The sequence below is a fragment of the Mustela erminea genome, chromosome 17 (assembly GCF_009829155.1).
Source record: "Mustela erminea isolate mMusErm1 chromosome 17, mMusErm1.Pri, whole genome shotgun sequence".
In the NCBI taxonomy this organism is placed as follows: Eukaryota; Metazoa; Chordata; class Mammalia; order Carnivora; family Mustelidae; genus Mustela; species Mustela erminea.
Window position 1 is genome coordinate 23,296,447 of NC_045630.1, and position 17,370 is coordinate 23,313,816.

The window sequence follows — 17,370 nt, forward strand, 5'->3', positions numbered from 1 at the left end:
TTTAGAATGAAGGCAATGGCCATGCTTATTGTTTATATATTGGATTATTTATACATATACAATGGAACTACTAGAGAGGAAGATGTTAAAAAGATACAAAAGAGGGGCACCTGGATGGCTCAGTGGGTTAAAGCCTCTGCCTTCGGCTCAGGTCATCATCCCAGGGTCCTGGGATCGAGCCCCGCATCGGGCTCTCTGCTCAGCGGGGAGCCTGCTTCCTCCTCTCTCTCTCTTCCTGCCTCTCTGCCTACATGTGATCTCTGTCTGTCAAATAAATAAATAAAATCTTTAAAAAAAAAAAAAAGATACAAAAGAGAGAGGACAGTGGGGTGGGATTAGGTGCTCAAAGGAAGAAATAACCTTAAATAGGAAGACGGAGCCTGGAGGGGAGGAGGAAGTGTGTGCAGCCAACCAGTCTGAAGGCATGCCTCAGGAAGCGGCAGGCAGCTCCCCCTTGGAAGGCCATCCTTCCCTTCATGAAGGATGAAACAAAATCGTGCTCTAAGAAAGCGAGGAGAGAAGCTTAGGTGGATGATTCTCTCCCTTAGAAGGGAGAACTGCCAATGCTTTCGGCCAGGGGCAAAATTCTCTTCTGGCAGAGTAAATAAATGAGGACTTAGAACACTGATTGGAAGAAGTCACTGAATCCTTATCTACTGAAACACAGGGGGGCAACAAATATAGGAAGAACCTGAATAATGATCAGTGCCAACACACGTCAAATACCTCTTCTCCAAATAGATGTTCTTTTTCTTCCCTTGTCAGTAACGTTACTTTTTTGCCTTTGATCCCAGAAAGGAGGTGAGAACATGTGGTGATCCACCCATAACATTCTTTCTGAGAAAAGAGAAGAGATAATTATTAAGTGGAAAAAAGTCAGACTATACCAACTTACGTCTATTGAGGAGCCGCCAAGTACAACTCTTCTAAATAAAACTCCATTCAATTAACTTGTTATCACTTCAGTTTGAAGATTTGGGCAGAAATGTTTCTCTGTGTATACAGACCCAAAATCACATCTTCTCTTATCCAGTGTCGTACTGGGACAAGGAGCAGTGAAGTGCCATAAAACAAGGTGAAGAAAGATCACTGGATTTACTATGGGCAAATGGTCTGTCCCAAAAAATGGTTCGCAACCAACCAGGCCAACTGGGAATATGTAAAGTAACAATAAAAATAGCCCACATTTACATGGCATTAATTATATGACAGATTCTGCTGTAAGCATGTGTAATATTAACTCATTTTATCTTCAGTATGAAATACGGGCTATGATTTTTATGAGGTATAACTGAAATAACATTATATTGAGAACAAACTTGTGGTTACTAGAGGGGAGGTGGGTGGGGGGACTGGGTGAAATAGGTGATGGGGATTCAGGAGGGCACTTGTCGTGATGAGCACAGGGTATCGTATAGAATTGTTGAATCACTATATTGTATACCTGAAACTAATATAACATTGTATTTTTTTTTAAAGATTTTATTTATTTACGTGACAGACAGAGATCACAAGTAGGCAGGGAGGCAGGCAGAGAGAGAGGAGGAAGCAGGCTCCCTGCTGAGCAGAGAGCCTGATGTGGGGCTTGATCCCAGGACCCCAGGATCATGACCTGAGCCGAAGGCAGAGGCTTTAACCCACTGAGCCACCCTGGCACCCTATAACATTCTATGTTAACTGGAATTGAATTAAAAATTATTTTTAAATTTTAAATTTTAAAAAATGGATTAACTCCAAAACACACACACACAAAAGAAATAACATTAATATCAGGTGAACAGCATAATGATTCAATACTTGTATATATGGCAACATGATCACTAATAAAGTCTAGTTAATATAAAGTTACAAACTTTTTTCTTGTGATGAGAATGGAACTATGTACTACTATTATTCTCATTTTTTTAGATGAAGAAACTGAAGAACAGAGCAGTTGGACATCTTGCCCAAGGTCATATTTATAGTTAAGGATAGCATTTGGGCTCTAATCCAGGTGGTATGGACTTTTAACTACTAAAAAACTCCCCAGCCCCCATTAAAATGAATAAATACAGATAGGAAGCACTGTTTGGGGGGCAGTGCCTGGGTGCCTTTAGTCAGTTAAGTGTCTGACTCGTGATCTCAGCTCAGGTCTTGATCTCAGGATCGTGAGTTCAAGCCCCACACTGGGCTCTGCGTGGAGCATTTTTTTTGGGGGGGGGGGCCTATTTTTTAAAAAAAAGCAGAAGTAGCACTGTTTTGGAAAAGTTGTTCACCCCTTATCTGCTGTGATACAGGAGAGATCTACAACAGGTCTCATTCACCTCAAGTGTATAATGATACTACATTCACTTAACCAAGATCTCTTAACAGCTAAGATCTGGCCTCAATATTTAAAAGAGATGTTATTCTTTATTATTGAATAACAGCAGAGTAAACCAGGAAACATTATCTTCTCTGGGGATGGAGATATGGTCACTTTAACCATCGAAAAACTGTACTGTGTGATGAAATAATGACCCACTTTAGATTCCTGAAATCAACCAGGAAGAACTGTAGTATGTCTTCTATTTTTCTTATTATTAGATCCAATTCTAATTGTGGGATTATTATGAAATGCCAGAGTCAAAAAATTTTAGAAACCGAATCTATAACCTTATATTCTAGATAAGGAAACTGAAGCCTATGGGGGTACAGTAAGTTTAACACAGCTTCGTTAATGTCACTGATAAATTTCAATTCTGGATTCAAGGGTTAGGATAATGTCTTATTGTATATCAGAAAGAGGACCAAACAAGGGATGTGAAACTATTGGATTCTAGTTCTAAGTTCATCTAATGTTTGACTTCTTGAGTAAATCCTTAAAAGTTTTGTATCTATTAAAAACAAATGAGGTTGGGGGCGCTTGGGTGGCTCAGTCGGTTAAGTGTTTGCCTTCAGCTCAGGTCATGATCCCAGGGTCCTGGGATCAAACTGCCCATCAGGCTCCACACTCAGCAGGATGCCTGTTTCTCTCTCTCCCTCTGCCTGCTGCACCCCCTGCTTGTGGTCTCTCTGTCAAATAAATAAATAAAATCTTAAAGGAAAAATAAGTTTGTTGGTTTACTCTAGGTGACCCTTATGCAGTGGGGAACTGGTGAAAACCATTTTGTGGGGCAAGGAGTCCTAATTTGTAGCATTTGTCGATTTCCATGCCATATACATCCCACCAAGACAATTTCAATGGTTCAATTTCAATGTTCAGTATGTTCTCAGTGAATGTGGAGCCGGGGATGCGTATGCACAGTCAGCTCCTGCTTGCCATTGTGAATCTCCAGCACAACACTGCCCCTAAGGATCTTTCCAGCTACAAAACTGAAGCATGTATTATTTAACTTTATTGTATCTAGAACAAAGAATTAGTTAATTTTGAAAATAGTAACAATAGTTTTGAAATCTTATTTCTTCAGAGTTAATTCATCATTCATGAGAAATAAACTATTCTCTAGTTGAATTTGCCTACTGTGAACCAGTTCCTAGTCATTTTCTCATAAACTTCTGAGATACTGAAAATACTACCATCGGACTTCTGATGGGGGTAAAAAAATAATCAGTAGGAATCTTTTGAAGAAAGTATTACTGTAATCTGTGGAGTTAAGCAAGTTTTCCTTCAAAACCTTCAACATCACCTTTGACCAGCTCTAGACCAGATAGTTTGGTTATTAATCAAAACATACAGATCTCTTTCCATCAATATTCTTATTTAATTCTGATAAAGTCTAATTCAGAGCTGTGTCAATAAATGCTTCTGGTGTAAAGTAAAAGCACTAAAATTCACGTCTGGGCTAAAGAAGAATTTAGAAATCAAGGGATGGTGCTAAATGTTAAGCCTATTGCTGTGGATCAAAAGCAGGAGAAAAAAGTTAAAAGAGATAGTCTTTTATAAGGTACTAATAAAGAGACTAAGGTGGTAATAGAGTTATTAAGAATCAGACTGGAGCAAGATACGCTAAGATCAGATGGTAAGCAAATAGAATCATTAACCGCTGGACAATCTCAATGGTCTTGGGAAACTAAATAATCCCCAAGACTTCTTAAAGAAGTAATTTATCTGGGCAGCTATGATGGAAGAATTGATTCACAACCATCAATAAAAGTGATCAAAATCCAAAAGATGCTTACTTTTTTTCCAGGAATAAATGTATATTTAAAATTTTATAATAAATGTGTACTTCAAGTTGAAGATTTTCCTGTATTTCCAAATAAGATTATGTTCAACATACCTTGTAATCAATTTTATATTTTGACCTCAGTGTTTTGGTAAGTACAGTTGTGAAAACTGAGTTATAGACTCCTTCTTTTAAAATATTCTACCCTTAACATGCACCTTTTCTGAGACTGGTCAAGGCAATTCGGTACAATCAGGCAGCAACATCCAGGAAGATCACCTCCCCCACTTTTTTCCCTCTAGTTTGTAGTTTTAGTGCCAAAATCAAGTCTTAAAATATTCCTCTCACAAAAATAAGGCAGCTTTATGCGGTAAAAACAGTAGTTTTTTGTCAAAGGCTATACTCTTCTGTCCTTATCTGCTGTTACCAACTGTCAGCATATTCTTTAAAGATCATATTTTTCTTCGCAGCAACACCTACGTGTAGCTTATTGGCTGTCTAGGTAAGGTTTACAGCCTAAGTGCATAACACTGTTGAATAAGAGCTCTGCTGTGGTTTCACAGGCCTGAATGTGCTGAGCCAATCCTGGTGTCTTCTGCACATCCCGGCGGATCTTAGAGAGGGAAGACTGGAATTCCTCATTGCAGTCGTTCTTGCTTTTGCTGTGGGTCTCATAGCACCTGCCGTGTTGGTTACAGCACTTTGTCAGGGAAGGGATGCCAATATTAAGGTGAACACTGAACAGTGGAGAGCCACATCCATTCGGCAGGGAGGGGTTATAATTGTAACCCGGGAAAGGCTTAGACCCCTCATTGCACTTGTACTGGCAGAGCCCATCCTCACCTCCCAGAAGGTCCCAAGCGGCGTTCAGTTACATGTCTATCTTGTGAACGCCGTTCTGGATGGTCTTCAGGGTGGCCCGCCAGTAGGTGGTCTGGGCCTGCTCCTGGCACCTGAGAGCGGTGGACACAAAGAGGAGGATCACAAGGGCGAGCGCGGGCAGCGGAAGGACAGCCATCTGTGCAACACTGGGCTGTGCCTCCACGGAGCCCACGGGGCGCCCTAGGCAGTGGCGCCAGCCCCGGGCTCGGCATCCCCAGCCGCCTCCATGCCCACGCTTCCTCCAAAAGATGCTTACTTAAGAGGATTCCCACTCCAGAATCTGTCCAGTATTAGGCAACTCTCATTTACTGGAAAGGAGCCCAAGAAATATTATATTGTGGGAAACTATAACTATATCATCACTGCAGTAGGTTGGCAAGATGTTATTCTTCCAGTGCTGGAATGCGGTTGGAGAATGGCACAAGCCACACAGCATCACAGTGTACCTGCGTTAGACAAGGCTTCTCTGGAGGACCATCTTCCACTCTACATGATGCGGGATCAGGATGAGGCCACAGGAGTCCCTGAGCCGGATGCAATAAAAATTCATGTACCAGACAGGGTGCCCAGGAGATGAGGGAAACTAAGCATTCCATTTTTTATAGAGTACTGAGGCACTTCCAGGGCAATGGGGTCTGCTAAGCCCTAATCTAGTTTTTTGTCTTGAATATTTATCTATCTATCTGTCTATCCATTTATCGAGAGAGAGAGCAGGAGCAGGGGGAAGGGCAGAGAGCAAGAATCTCAAGCAGATTCTGTGCTAAGTAAGGAGCCTGATGCAGGGCTCCATCTCAGCCACCCAGGCGCCCTAGAAATTTTTTCAAACCTTGACTGCTATATGAAATAAAATGGGAAAATTTTGGTCATTATCTATGCCCTTAAATTGTTTATATAGGATAGGGATTACCTGATTCTTGAAAGTCTGAAAACACTTGTCTGTGGAGTACAGGCAAAATTTTTAGTATTTTTTTGTTTTCTGTTTTTAATCAATGCATTCATTTCCTCTCTGAAAAATTGGCCAATTTTACCCATCTAAAGTTAATTTTACTTAATTTATATTTTCCTAGAAAAGTCTCCATCTCCTAGAGATTTTGAAATTAGTAAGATAGTGCACATAAAATATTTTACAGCCTAGTTTTTAAAAACAGTGAAACCGGGGCACCTGGGTGGCTAAGTGGGTTAAGCCTCTGCCTTCGGCTCAGGTCATGGTCTCAGGGTCCTGGGATCGAGCCCCATATCGGGCTCTCTGCTCAGCGGGGAGCCTGCTTCTCTCTCTCTCTCTCTCTCTCTCTCTCTTTGCCTGCCTCTCTACCTACTTGTGATCTCTCTCTCTGTCAAATAAATAAATAAAATCTTAAAAGAACAACAACAACAACAACAGTGAGACCTATCCTATATATGACATAAAATACTTATGTAAAATTTAATAAGAACAGTCATCTAAACATCACACAGGCCAGAAAAGAGGAACCACCTGTACCTTATATGCCAGTCCTTATATACCATCATATATTTATCCATCCCACTGACTGTGAACAGGTCTGAAAGCCTAATCTCAGCTGTACCTTATGAAACTAGAAAAGAAAGAGAAAATTAAATCTAAAGAAGTAAAAAAAAGGAAATAAAAAAGGCCAGACTGAAATTAAGGAAGTAGAAAACAGAAAAATAGAGAAAATCGATGAGACCAAAAGCTGGTTTTTGAGAGTAAGAAAAATGGTAACTCTTTTTGTAGAATGATGAGGACAGAGAGCGAAGACACAAATTTTCAATAATAGGAAGGAGTGTATGCACATCCTATCATTATTAAAAGGCTAATAGGACAATAATATGAACAACTGTGTCAATGAACTAAACAACTGAGATGAAATCACAAATTCCTTATAAAACCAAAGCCACTGAGCGTACTCAAGAAGAAAAAGATCATAGCCTTGTATCTAATAAAGATATTTCCTTGAATCTATTGAAGAAATTAGATAGCCTTTTATCTGAGTAGCTCATTTTTGTAATTTACAACCTTCCCACAGAACCTAGATGGCTTCACTGATTAATTCCACCAAACATCTAAGGAAACAACAATTGATAGTTCTACAAGAAATTGTTCCAGAAAATAGAAGTCTCATTCTAAGAAGCCAGCATTACCCTGATATTAAAACCAAAGGCTTTAGAAAACAAGACCACATAATCAATATCGCTCATGAACATCAATGCAAAGATTCTAAACAAAACTACAAACTCAATTTTGCAACATATAAAAAAGATAATACATCATGATCAAGTGGGGTTTATCCTAGGGATGCAAAGTTGGCTTAAGTTCAATTCAAAAATCAATCAAGGTACAGCAGTTGCCCTCTTCTCCATGGGGACTATGTTCCAAGACCCCCAGCAGGTGCCCAAAACCAAACCACATATAGTACCAAACCCTATATAAACTATGCTTTTTCCTTTATGTACATATGTATGATAAAGGACACAGTAAGAGATTAATAACAAACTATAAAATAGAATAATTATAACAATATACTGTAATAAAAGTATGTTAATGTGCTCTCTCACTCTCTAAATGTCTTACTGTACTGTACTCACCCTTCTTATAATGATATGATATGATATGATATGATATGATGAGGTGAAGTGAGGTGAATGACATAGGCAGCGTGACCTAGCATGAAGCTGTTATTGACCTTGTGATGCTACATCAGAACAAAGATCACCTACTGGGCTGGACTGTGTTGGCAGTGCATAACTGAAAAGGTGGAAAGTGGAACTGTGATAAGGGGGGACTACTGGAATTCACCATATTAGAAAAGTAAAAAACACAATTCATATGACCATCTCATTCAATGCAAAAAAGGATTTGAAAAATTAAAAAATTTATCGTTGGGGGCACCTGGGTGGCTCAGTGGGTTAAGCCTCTGCCTTCAGCTCAGGTCATGATCCCAGCCAGGGTCCTGGGATCGAGCCCCACATCGGGCTCTCTGCTCAGCAGGGAACCTGCTTCCCTTCCCCTCTCTCTGCCTGCCTCTCTGCCTACTTGTGATCTCTGTCAAATAAATAAATAAAAATCTTTAAAAAAAAATTTATCTTTGACTTTAAAAAGCTTTTTCAGGAGTGCCTGGGTGGCTCAATCAGTTAAGTGTTAGACTCTTGGTTTTGGCTCAGGTCATGATTGCAGGATCATGAGCTCCAGCCCCACATCAAGCTCTGTGCTCAACACAGAGTTGGCTTGGGATTCTTTCCCCTCCCTCTCTCACTCCCTATGTTCTTCATGCTGGCTCTCTCTTCCTCTCACTCTCTCTCCAATTAATAAATAAATAAATATCTTTAAGAAGTTTTTTCAGCAAACATGGACTAAAAAGGAACTTCCTTAAGCTGATAAAGGACATCTGTGAAACACCTACAGCCACAGTTCTATTTAAAGATGACAGAATAAGCACTTTTCACCTAAGACAGACAAGGTAAAGATATGAGCTTTTACCACTTTTATTCAACCTGGTACTGGAGAGTCTAGGTAGTGCAAAAGTCAAGGAGACTAAATAAAAAGCATACAGGGGCACCTGGGTGGCTCAGTGGGTTAAGCCTCTGCCTTCGGCTCAGGTCATGATCTCTCTCAGGGTCCTGGGATCGAGTCCGGCATCGGCCTCTCTGCTCAGCAGGGGGTCTGTTTCCCTTCCTCTCTCTCTACCTGCCTCTCTGCCTACCTGTGATCTCTGTCAAATAAATAAATAAAATCTTAAAATAAAATAAAATAAAATAAAAAATAAAAGGCACACAGATTGGAAAGAGAGAAGACTGCTCCTATCTTCAGATGCCGTGACTGTATATAAAGAAAAGTATAAAGATCCTAAATGGGAAATAAAACTGCTTAAAAAAAATAAGTTCAGCAAGGTCAGTGTACATTTTTTTTCTATTTTTCATTTTTTTAAAAGATTTTGATTTATTTATTTGACAGAGAGAGGGAGAGAGACACCAAGAAAGAGAACACAAACAGGGGGAGTGGGCGAGGGAACAGCAGGCTCCCTGCTGAGCAGGGAACCCAATACAGGGCTCGATCCTAGGACCCTGGGATCACGACCTGAGCCAAAGGCAAATGCTTAACAACTGAGTCACATAGGCACCCCTGAAATCAATATATTTTTTAAATCAATTATAAGTCTATATATTATCAATAAATAATCAGAAATTGAAATTACAAATGAACCACTTACTAAAAAAAAAAAAACAAAAACAAATGAAACACTTATAATAGTACCAAAATATGAATTATGTAGGGATAAGTCTGACAAAAGATGTGTAGCAGCGTCAGAGTGTCTCAGCTGGTTAAGTGTCTGCGTTCCGCTCAGGTCATGATCCTGGAATCCTGGGATCAAGGCCTATGTAGGGCTCCCTGCTGGGTGGTGTGCCTACTTCTCCCTCACCTCTTCCCCACCTCTTGTGCTCTCACTCTCTCTCTCATGTGCTCTCCCTCATGTGTGCTCTCATATAAATAAAATCTTTTAAAAAAAGATGTGTAATGCCTATACTCTACAAACTATTATGGAAAACCTATATACAATAAAAATTTGTCAAAAGAAATAAAGGACTTCAATCAATGGAGAGATACACCGTCTTCAGAGATTCAAAGACTGAATATCGTCAGTATGTCAATTCTTCACAAATTGATCAATGAATAAGATGTAATCACAATCAAAATCCCAACAGGGCTTTTTGGAGGAATTGCTAAGCTAATTTTTAAAATTTCATATATAGAAAGCAAAAGACCTAGAATGGCCTGCTTAGTCCTGAAAAAGAACAACAAGGACACCGAGGGGCTCAGGCAGTAAAGCATCTGCCTTTGGCTCAGGTCATGATCCTGGAATCCTGGGACCAAGCCCCACGTAGGGCTCCCTACTCAGCAGGAAGCCTGCTTCTTCCTATCCCTCTGCTCTTTCCCCCGCTCTCTCTCTCACTCTCTCAAATAAATAAAATCTTTGAGGGAAAAAAAAAAAAGAACAAATTTGGAGGATACACTACTGGATTTCAAAAGTGTAAAACTGCAGTCTTATTAACAGTCTCAAGACAGTCTCATTAACAGAACACAACAGAATGTCCGGAACAGTATCCACCGCAGATGACAGACCATATCAAGTGTTGACAAGGAAGTGAAGCAACTGCCACATTCCTACACACTGGGGGGAGTGTACAATGTTTCAACTACCTTGGAAGACAGTTTGACAGTTTCTTAAAAGGTAAACATACACACATACCATTGTGACTTAGACATTCCATTCCTAGATACCTGCTCAAGAGAAATGAAAGCAATGCATCTGTATGTGAATATGCATTGGAACTTTGCTATAATCAAAACAGCAACAATTCAAATGCCCATCAACAGAGAATGTATAGAATGGACAGTGTACATCCACACAAGGAAATACTACTTAGCACTAAAATGCATGACCTTTTAATAAAAGCAACAATGTGTATGAATCTCAAAAGAAATTATGACTCCTCAAAGAAGTCAGACCAAAAAAGTGTACATTCTGTATAATTCTATTCATATAAATTCTATAAATTAAAAATAATCTTTGGTATTAGAAAGTGCATCAGACATTGCCTAGGGAAGGGATGAGGCTGGAAGGAGAAATGATAAAGGGGCACAAGGAAACTTTGAGTGTGTTAGGTATTTTCTTTTTATCGTCATAACCGTCTTGTGGGTGTATCCATAATTCAGAAATTATCAGACTGTATACTTTATATATGTGTAGTTTTTAGTAAATCAAGTCAACCTAAGAAGTTTGCTGAAAACAAACAAAAGTAAAGGGAAGATAGTGCTATTACCTTCATCTCATTCAGCTCGTGAAGTTCCTTAGCAGGATTTTTTTCTAAGTGACCTGCCTTATTCAGGGCCATAGCTGTTACCATGCCTTTGCAACAACTGGGGGGACAAAAAGTACACACACAACATGACCGATTTATTGTTGGTTCCTCTTCTAAGTGTTTCAAATCCCTATACAGTGGAGTTTTACCATAATAATTAATCTGTTGAGAATAATTTCTCAGTTTCTCACCCTTATCTGTCCCCCACCCATTTTTCTCATTCTTGACCACTGGTAACACTGAATGGAAATGAAGCAGAAATTTGGCTAGACCATAAAAGCTACTTCCTGAATTTGAAACAATCCTAGTGACACATGCTTCCTAGTAAATAAATTACAATTTTTCACACCTCATCTGTATTTGGTAGGAATCTCCCACTTTTTCAGATATAAGGAATTTTCAGTTGACATTTTTTAAGAGATGTTTTGGGGGCACCTGGATAGCTCTGTTAGTTAAGTGTCTGCCTTCAGCTCAGGTTGTGATCTCGAGGTCCTGGGATGGAGCCCTGCATTGGGCTCGCCGCTCAGCTTGTTTCTCCCTTTCCCTTTCCCTCTACCCACTCTCTCTCTCTCTCAAATAGATAATAAATAATTTTTTTTAAAAAAGAGATGTTTCAGTTGGTGTTCAGTGAGACCAAACATATTTAGTGAAATATAAGTGTACAATCAGTTTTGTATGGAATGACACAGGAAGTACAAGCTTCTTCATAAATGCTCCCCATTATATGCAAACATGCAAGATACATCTTAATGCAAACAAATTGACATTTTTTGTTTAATTTGGTTTTCTTTTTACTAATTCTCACTCCCACCCTACCTATGGTAACACTGTTCAAAGGAATTCGAAAGCCATTGGGAAAACACTACTGCTACCTCCCTACCCTTATCTCCTCTACTTTATGTCACATTTAATCTTCAAAAGGACAATAATAAAACAACAGAGAGTTTCACCTGTTCAAATAGCTGGAATATTGCGCCAACTTTCTGGCCAGTGCAATTGCGTCTAGCTCCAACTTTGCAACTCCCAGATCATGTTTCTCAGCACTTTCCTCCCTCAAATTTGGGAGAGTGTTTTGGTCAGTGAAGTCAGGCACCATTAAAATCAACAAGCTTACCATCCACTGGATCATAGATATATGCAATTCATCCATCTGTTAAAAAATGATTATAATATAAATGACTTATTTTAAATAAATCAAACAGTGAAAACCATACAAATTTTAAAAAAGAAATCACACCTGTGTCCAACTTTAAACAACACTCTCATTCTTAACGACATCAAATCATCACTACTCAGCTAGGGTAAACTTAGTTTCTGTTGTTTACTATGCAAACTCCATTAAACTACCCTCCTCCTCCTCTTTAGCTTGGTCAAGGGTATTAACCTATGGAAGCCACAGTTCCCCAATCGTGTACCAAGGCATTGAAAGGCTCTGCAGCCAAACCTCAAGGATGTCATGGGACTTTAAATTCTTGAGGGACGTGATAGTGTTATGTGACATCTATCAGCACAGCACGAACTTGACATAGATCGCAGTTCCAACATTAGATGCACTGTACCACTTTTGATGGCTTCCTACCTTTGCAAAGCTGGTTTTATTGACGGTTTTGTGGTTAAAAAAAAAGTACTTTGGGAAAATCAAGGTACAACAGGCAATGAGGGTGGTACTGTCCAACCCATTTCCAAGGTTAAAGTGGTACAGTGTTCAAGTACGTATGTTCCATTGATGAATGATTTTGATGAGAGGAAAACAAAATAAAAGATTCTCTTTTTCTCAATGTATGTATATCTAACAAGTTAAATTAAAACATTATATTTTACAAAGCTTATTTGAATAAGCAATTAGAATCAGACAGCATCAAAACCAAAAAGTGGTTAGGGACGTTCTGCAGGTTGGGGCCAGGATAAACATTTTAATAGAGAAGATGCTAAAGTAGAGAAAAGAAATTATTTAATTGATTATAACTCAAATGTTTGCCCTATTTGGGAAAATTCAGGTATTTGGATATCATGATAGTTGTCCTTGTGTTTCATTTTTTCATAATCAAGAGAATCTAGTTGACTGTTTAAGATTTTTTTTTTAAGATTTTATTATTTATTTGACAAAGAGATCACAAGTAGGCAGAGAGGCAGAGAGAGAGAGAGAGAGAGAGAGAGGAGGAAGCAGGCTCCCTGCTGAGCAGAGAGCCTGATGCGGAACTTGATCCCAGGACCCTGAGATTATGACCTGAGCCGAAGGCAGCAACTTAACCCACTGAGCCACCCAGGCGCCCCTATAATTAGTTCTTGAGTTTTGTTTTCTCAGGTTCAAGTGCTCTTCATGACCTCCTCTGGCCTTGATTTGTTTATAGAAGCTACCGGTGGCCCAAGAGCTACCCCAGTCTAATGGCCTCCTTGTTTAACTGTTTTAACATGTATTACTTTTTCAAACAGTTACTAAGTTATTAGGAAGAAATATTTAGTAAGTTGTTTGAACATAGCTACTTAATAAACTGAACTCTGGAGTTTTTCTTTTGGTTGAGGAGTATGAAAATACTGAAACCCAAAGAGCAGTAACTGGTCAAGTTTGGGAACCTCTGCATTATGCTATTTGGAGAAGCTGGGACCCAGAAATCAAATGCAGAAAACTTCATGAAATGCAAACGTCAAGCACACCATCCTCTTCACGTGCTCCCTCCCCTTTCTCTGTTGATGAGTTCCTCAGTACTCTTCTCTAGGCTTAAATATGACCTACTCTGAGAAGTCTTTTTAACTTCCCCTAGCTTTAATTTGCTCCTTTCCCCACATTTCTATGGTACTTTGTACATCCCTATTATAACGGTTTGCACATCTGTGACCTCAATTAGCCAGTGCATCTCTTTTTTTTTTTTAAGATTTTATTTATTTATCAGAGAGAGAGGGGGAGAGAGCGCAAGCACAGGCAGACAGAATGGCAGGCAGAGGCAGAGGGAGAAGCAGGCTCCCCACCGAGCAAGGAGCCTGATGTGGGACTCGATCCCAGGACGCTGGGATCATGACCTGAGCCGAAGACAGCTGCTTAACCAACTAAGCCACCCAGGCATCCCAGCCAGTGCATCTCTTTAAGACATGGCCCATCATTTTATCACTCAAAACCACACACAGTACTTGGCAAAGAATTAAGTGCTTAATAGATGTTTGTTAAATCGATAAATAATAATCAAACTTGGTAGCCCATCTGATAGTAAAACACAAGCCCCCCACCTCAGAAGGAAACATTATTAATGACCTAAAGCAATGTTGATGAATGTATTTTTACACCTTAATTAACACATCAGGAAAAGGGCAACTCTTCCTGAGGAATGGTTTAAAAAAGATTGTTATCCATTTTACAAGTTAAAAGATATTCCCCCCCCACATTCACAAGCTATGCCCCTTCTGCTTCTCAAAGTAAATAAATCCCTAACTGTTCTTTCTTATACCAATGGCCTGGATTATACTGTCATAGAAACTACTCATTTGTGCTTATACAAAATATAAATCAATCCTTGAACTCTTCCTAATAGACAAAAAGAAACATGTTATCTTCATTTCAGAGTTATACTGGAGAGACTAAATGGTAGAATCTAGGGCATGCAATAGTTCATAGGTGAATTTAAAATTAGAATCAAATTAAGCACGAAAGTATATCTTTCACTTTCACAAAGATATGAAAGCATTCTTTGTAATTAGATAGAGAGTACATATGGTAAGTTTTATAATAAACCAGAGGTTTACTGTGATCTGGATACAAAATCCTAAGAGAATTTTTAATGAATTAAGTGCTTTTTCTTTTATGAAAAGACTTGCTCCAAATTTACTAATCTTGTCAGGGATGACAAGTAGCTTACTTAGCCACCTTCTAGCTGATTTTTTAAATCATATTTAATTTGTCCCTTCAAAATATAAGTGATGTTTAATAATGAGTAAGAGAAATTTATGTTATGGACAGGTCATTTTGAAAATGGATAGAAGAATTTCTATCTTGGTATGATTCTGCTGCTGAAAATGACACATAGCTCATTTTTTAAAACTTTCTAATTTATATACTTGAAAATCTGGAAATAAGTTTCTAATTGTTCTAAAATCTTACAGTTAAAGTGTTTCATCTGGCTGAGAATCTTTTGTTAAAATGTAGAAGTGCCCCAACGTCTAATGTCAGCAAGAACAACTGACTGACATTACGATAGAGGGAAAATTTAACTAGTCACAATTTAATAGAAACCTCTGCATAACACTCATGGAATTAAAGGCTGAGACTTATTATTTAATAAAGACAGTCAATTATGCACTTCTTCAATTTTGATTCATGTTTCTTTGTGAGCTATCATTTCAGAGTGACAGTCTTTAAAAGCAAGTGCTGAAGCTGACCTTCAAATGACTTTATCACTAAGTATTAACTTGTGATTATAAAAAATTATGAAGCCTGTTCTCTCACATTTTACTAAAAATTATCTTAAAGTGTTTTTTACTTCAGCCTGTTCCACTGTTTGCACGTGTGTTATACACATAAGTTATATACAAAAGACAAAGATCTTTTTGCTGAGACACATAGTGGACAGGGTTTGAGGATCAGTGTTTTAGCCCATCAAGCAGTACAGAATAGATGGAATTTATGACATAAAGGGAAAAACAAAACAAAACTGAAGGTAAGAAAATGAATCAGAGAAGAAAATGAATGATGGGTGGAACAAAGGAAACTTTTTCATTTTTATATAGTTATGGAAGTTAATATGGATATACACAGTTCCTTTGGGAATTGATAATCTTGCAAGGTTTCTACACACTATAACACCATAATGTAGTATTAAAATAGAGGTATATTAAGGCACTTTCTAAATAAGCCTGTATTATTATAAAGATTGAATTCAATAATATAAAAAATTGAGTAAATGATTCCATGGAGATAAATACCTAATAGTAAATTATTTACCGAAGAAGGAGTTAATGTAGCAATACCATAAGACAACAGTGCTGGAATGTTCTTTCTTTCTTCATTCAATAAGTGTTTATTAAGTCTCATTATGCGACAGTACTTTGTTACCCTTTTTCTTAATTTTGGTTGTCTTCCAAGTCATAGAAATTTCTCCTAAGTCTGGGGATCCCCTGGATTCAGTCTTCCAGTCTTTACATATGTGCGCCTCAACTCTTGGTGTCTATATATTTACAATATATTCATAGACTGATATAACGTAATGCTTCATAAATAGCATTTTCATATAACATCACAGTCTCTGCCTTTCAAATTCCTTTTTAAAAAATTTTTATTTATTTGAGAGACAGAGAGAGAGACCAAAAGAGACAGAGACAGAGCATGAGTGGAGGGGGTGGGAAGAGAGAGAAGCAAACTCCCTACTGAGCAGGAAGCCAGTCACAGGGGTCCATCCCAGAACCCTGGGATCATGCCCTGAGCTGAAGACACCTGCTTAACTGACTGAGCCACCAAGGCACTCCTTAAATTTCAAATTTAAGCAATATTTAAGTGAAATAAGTTCCTTTACCAATTTTGTAAGATCAAATATTTGTATATTGTTTAATTATAGTAAGAGATTCCTGTGTGAATCTAGATTATAATTAAGACTAGGCAGTAGGAGTAAATGCAGTAAACTATGCCTTTGGAAATTATTATTTCATGCTGTGCTGGCTAAGAAGTCCACAGGTTCAGGGGCACCGGGGTGGCTCAGTAGTTGATCACCTGGCTCTTGATTTTGGCTCAGGTCATGGTTCAGGGCCATGAGATCTAGCTCCATATCTGGCTCTGTGCTCAGTGGGGATTCAGCTTGGGATTCTCTCTCCCTCTCCTTCTGCCCCTCCCCCAACTCATGTGTATGCTCTATCTCTAAAATAAATAAATCTTAAAAAAAAAAAAGGAAAAGAAGTTCACAGGTTCACTTCTTCAGAATTGCAGAAGAATTCTATTTGTCCTAAAAATGATAGACTAACATATATGGTGGCATCTTATCTTTCTTCCTAATATCATGTTTCTGTCATCCCTCAGCCAGGCAGGAACACCAACATAAATACTTAAAATGTTCACATTCCAGACTAATACTATAAAGGAAAAAAAATCAGTATACTGAGTAAAGCGTAAAGATAATAATTAGAACTTGAAACTTTTGATCATCTCTGAAACTTCATTCCTAGTGCAGGAACATACTACATTTAAAAATCCCTACAGGGGTGCCTGGGTGGCTCAGTGGGTTAAGCCACTGCCTTCGGCTCAGGTCATGATCTCAGGGTCCTGGGATCGAGTCCTGCATCGGGCTCTCTGCTCAGTCCTGCTTCCCTCTCTCTCTCTCTCTGCCTGCCTCTGTCTCCATCTACTTGTGATCTCTCTGTCAAATAAATAAATAAATAATCTTTTTTTAAAAAATTAAAAAGTAATAAAATAATAAAATAAAATTCCTACAAATCGGGGCGCCTGGGTGGCTCAGTGGGTTAAGCCTCTGCCTTTGGCTCAGGTCATGATCTCAGGGTCCTGGGATCGAGCCCCACATCGGGCTCTCTG

General features: G+C 38.7%; 1 protein-coding gene and 1 pseudogene across 1 annotated transcript in view; both read right to left on the reverse strand.

Moving 5' to 3' along the window:
- The window catches only part of AXDND1 (axonemal dynein light chain domain containing 1), a 109,709-nt gene that overhangs the window by 21,204 nt on the left and 71,135 nt on the right, over window positions 1–17,370 (reverse strand). Inside the window, 3 exon segments of the mRNA XM_032318541.1 lie at window positions 727–837; window positions 10,827–10,923; window positions 11,816–12,015. Of these exon segments, the coding sequence (XP_032174432.1) occupies window positions 727–837; window positions 10,827–10,923; window positions 11,816–12,015 (408 nt within the window).
- LOC116576369 lies at window positions 4,341–5,708 on the reverse strand (annotated as a pseudogene).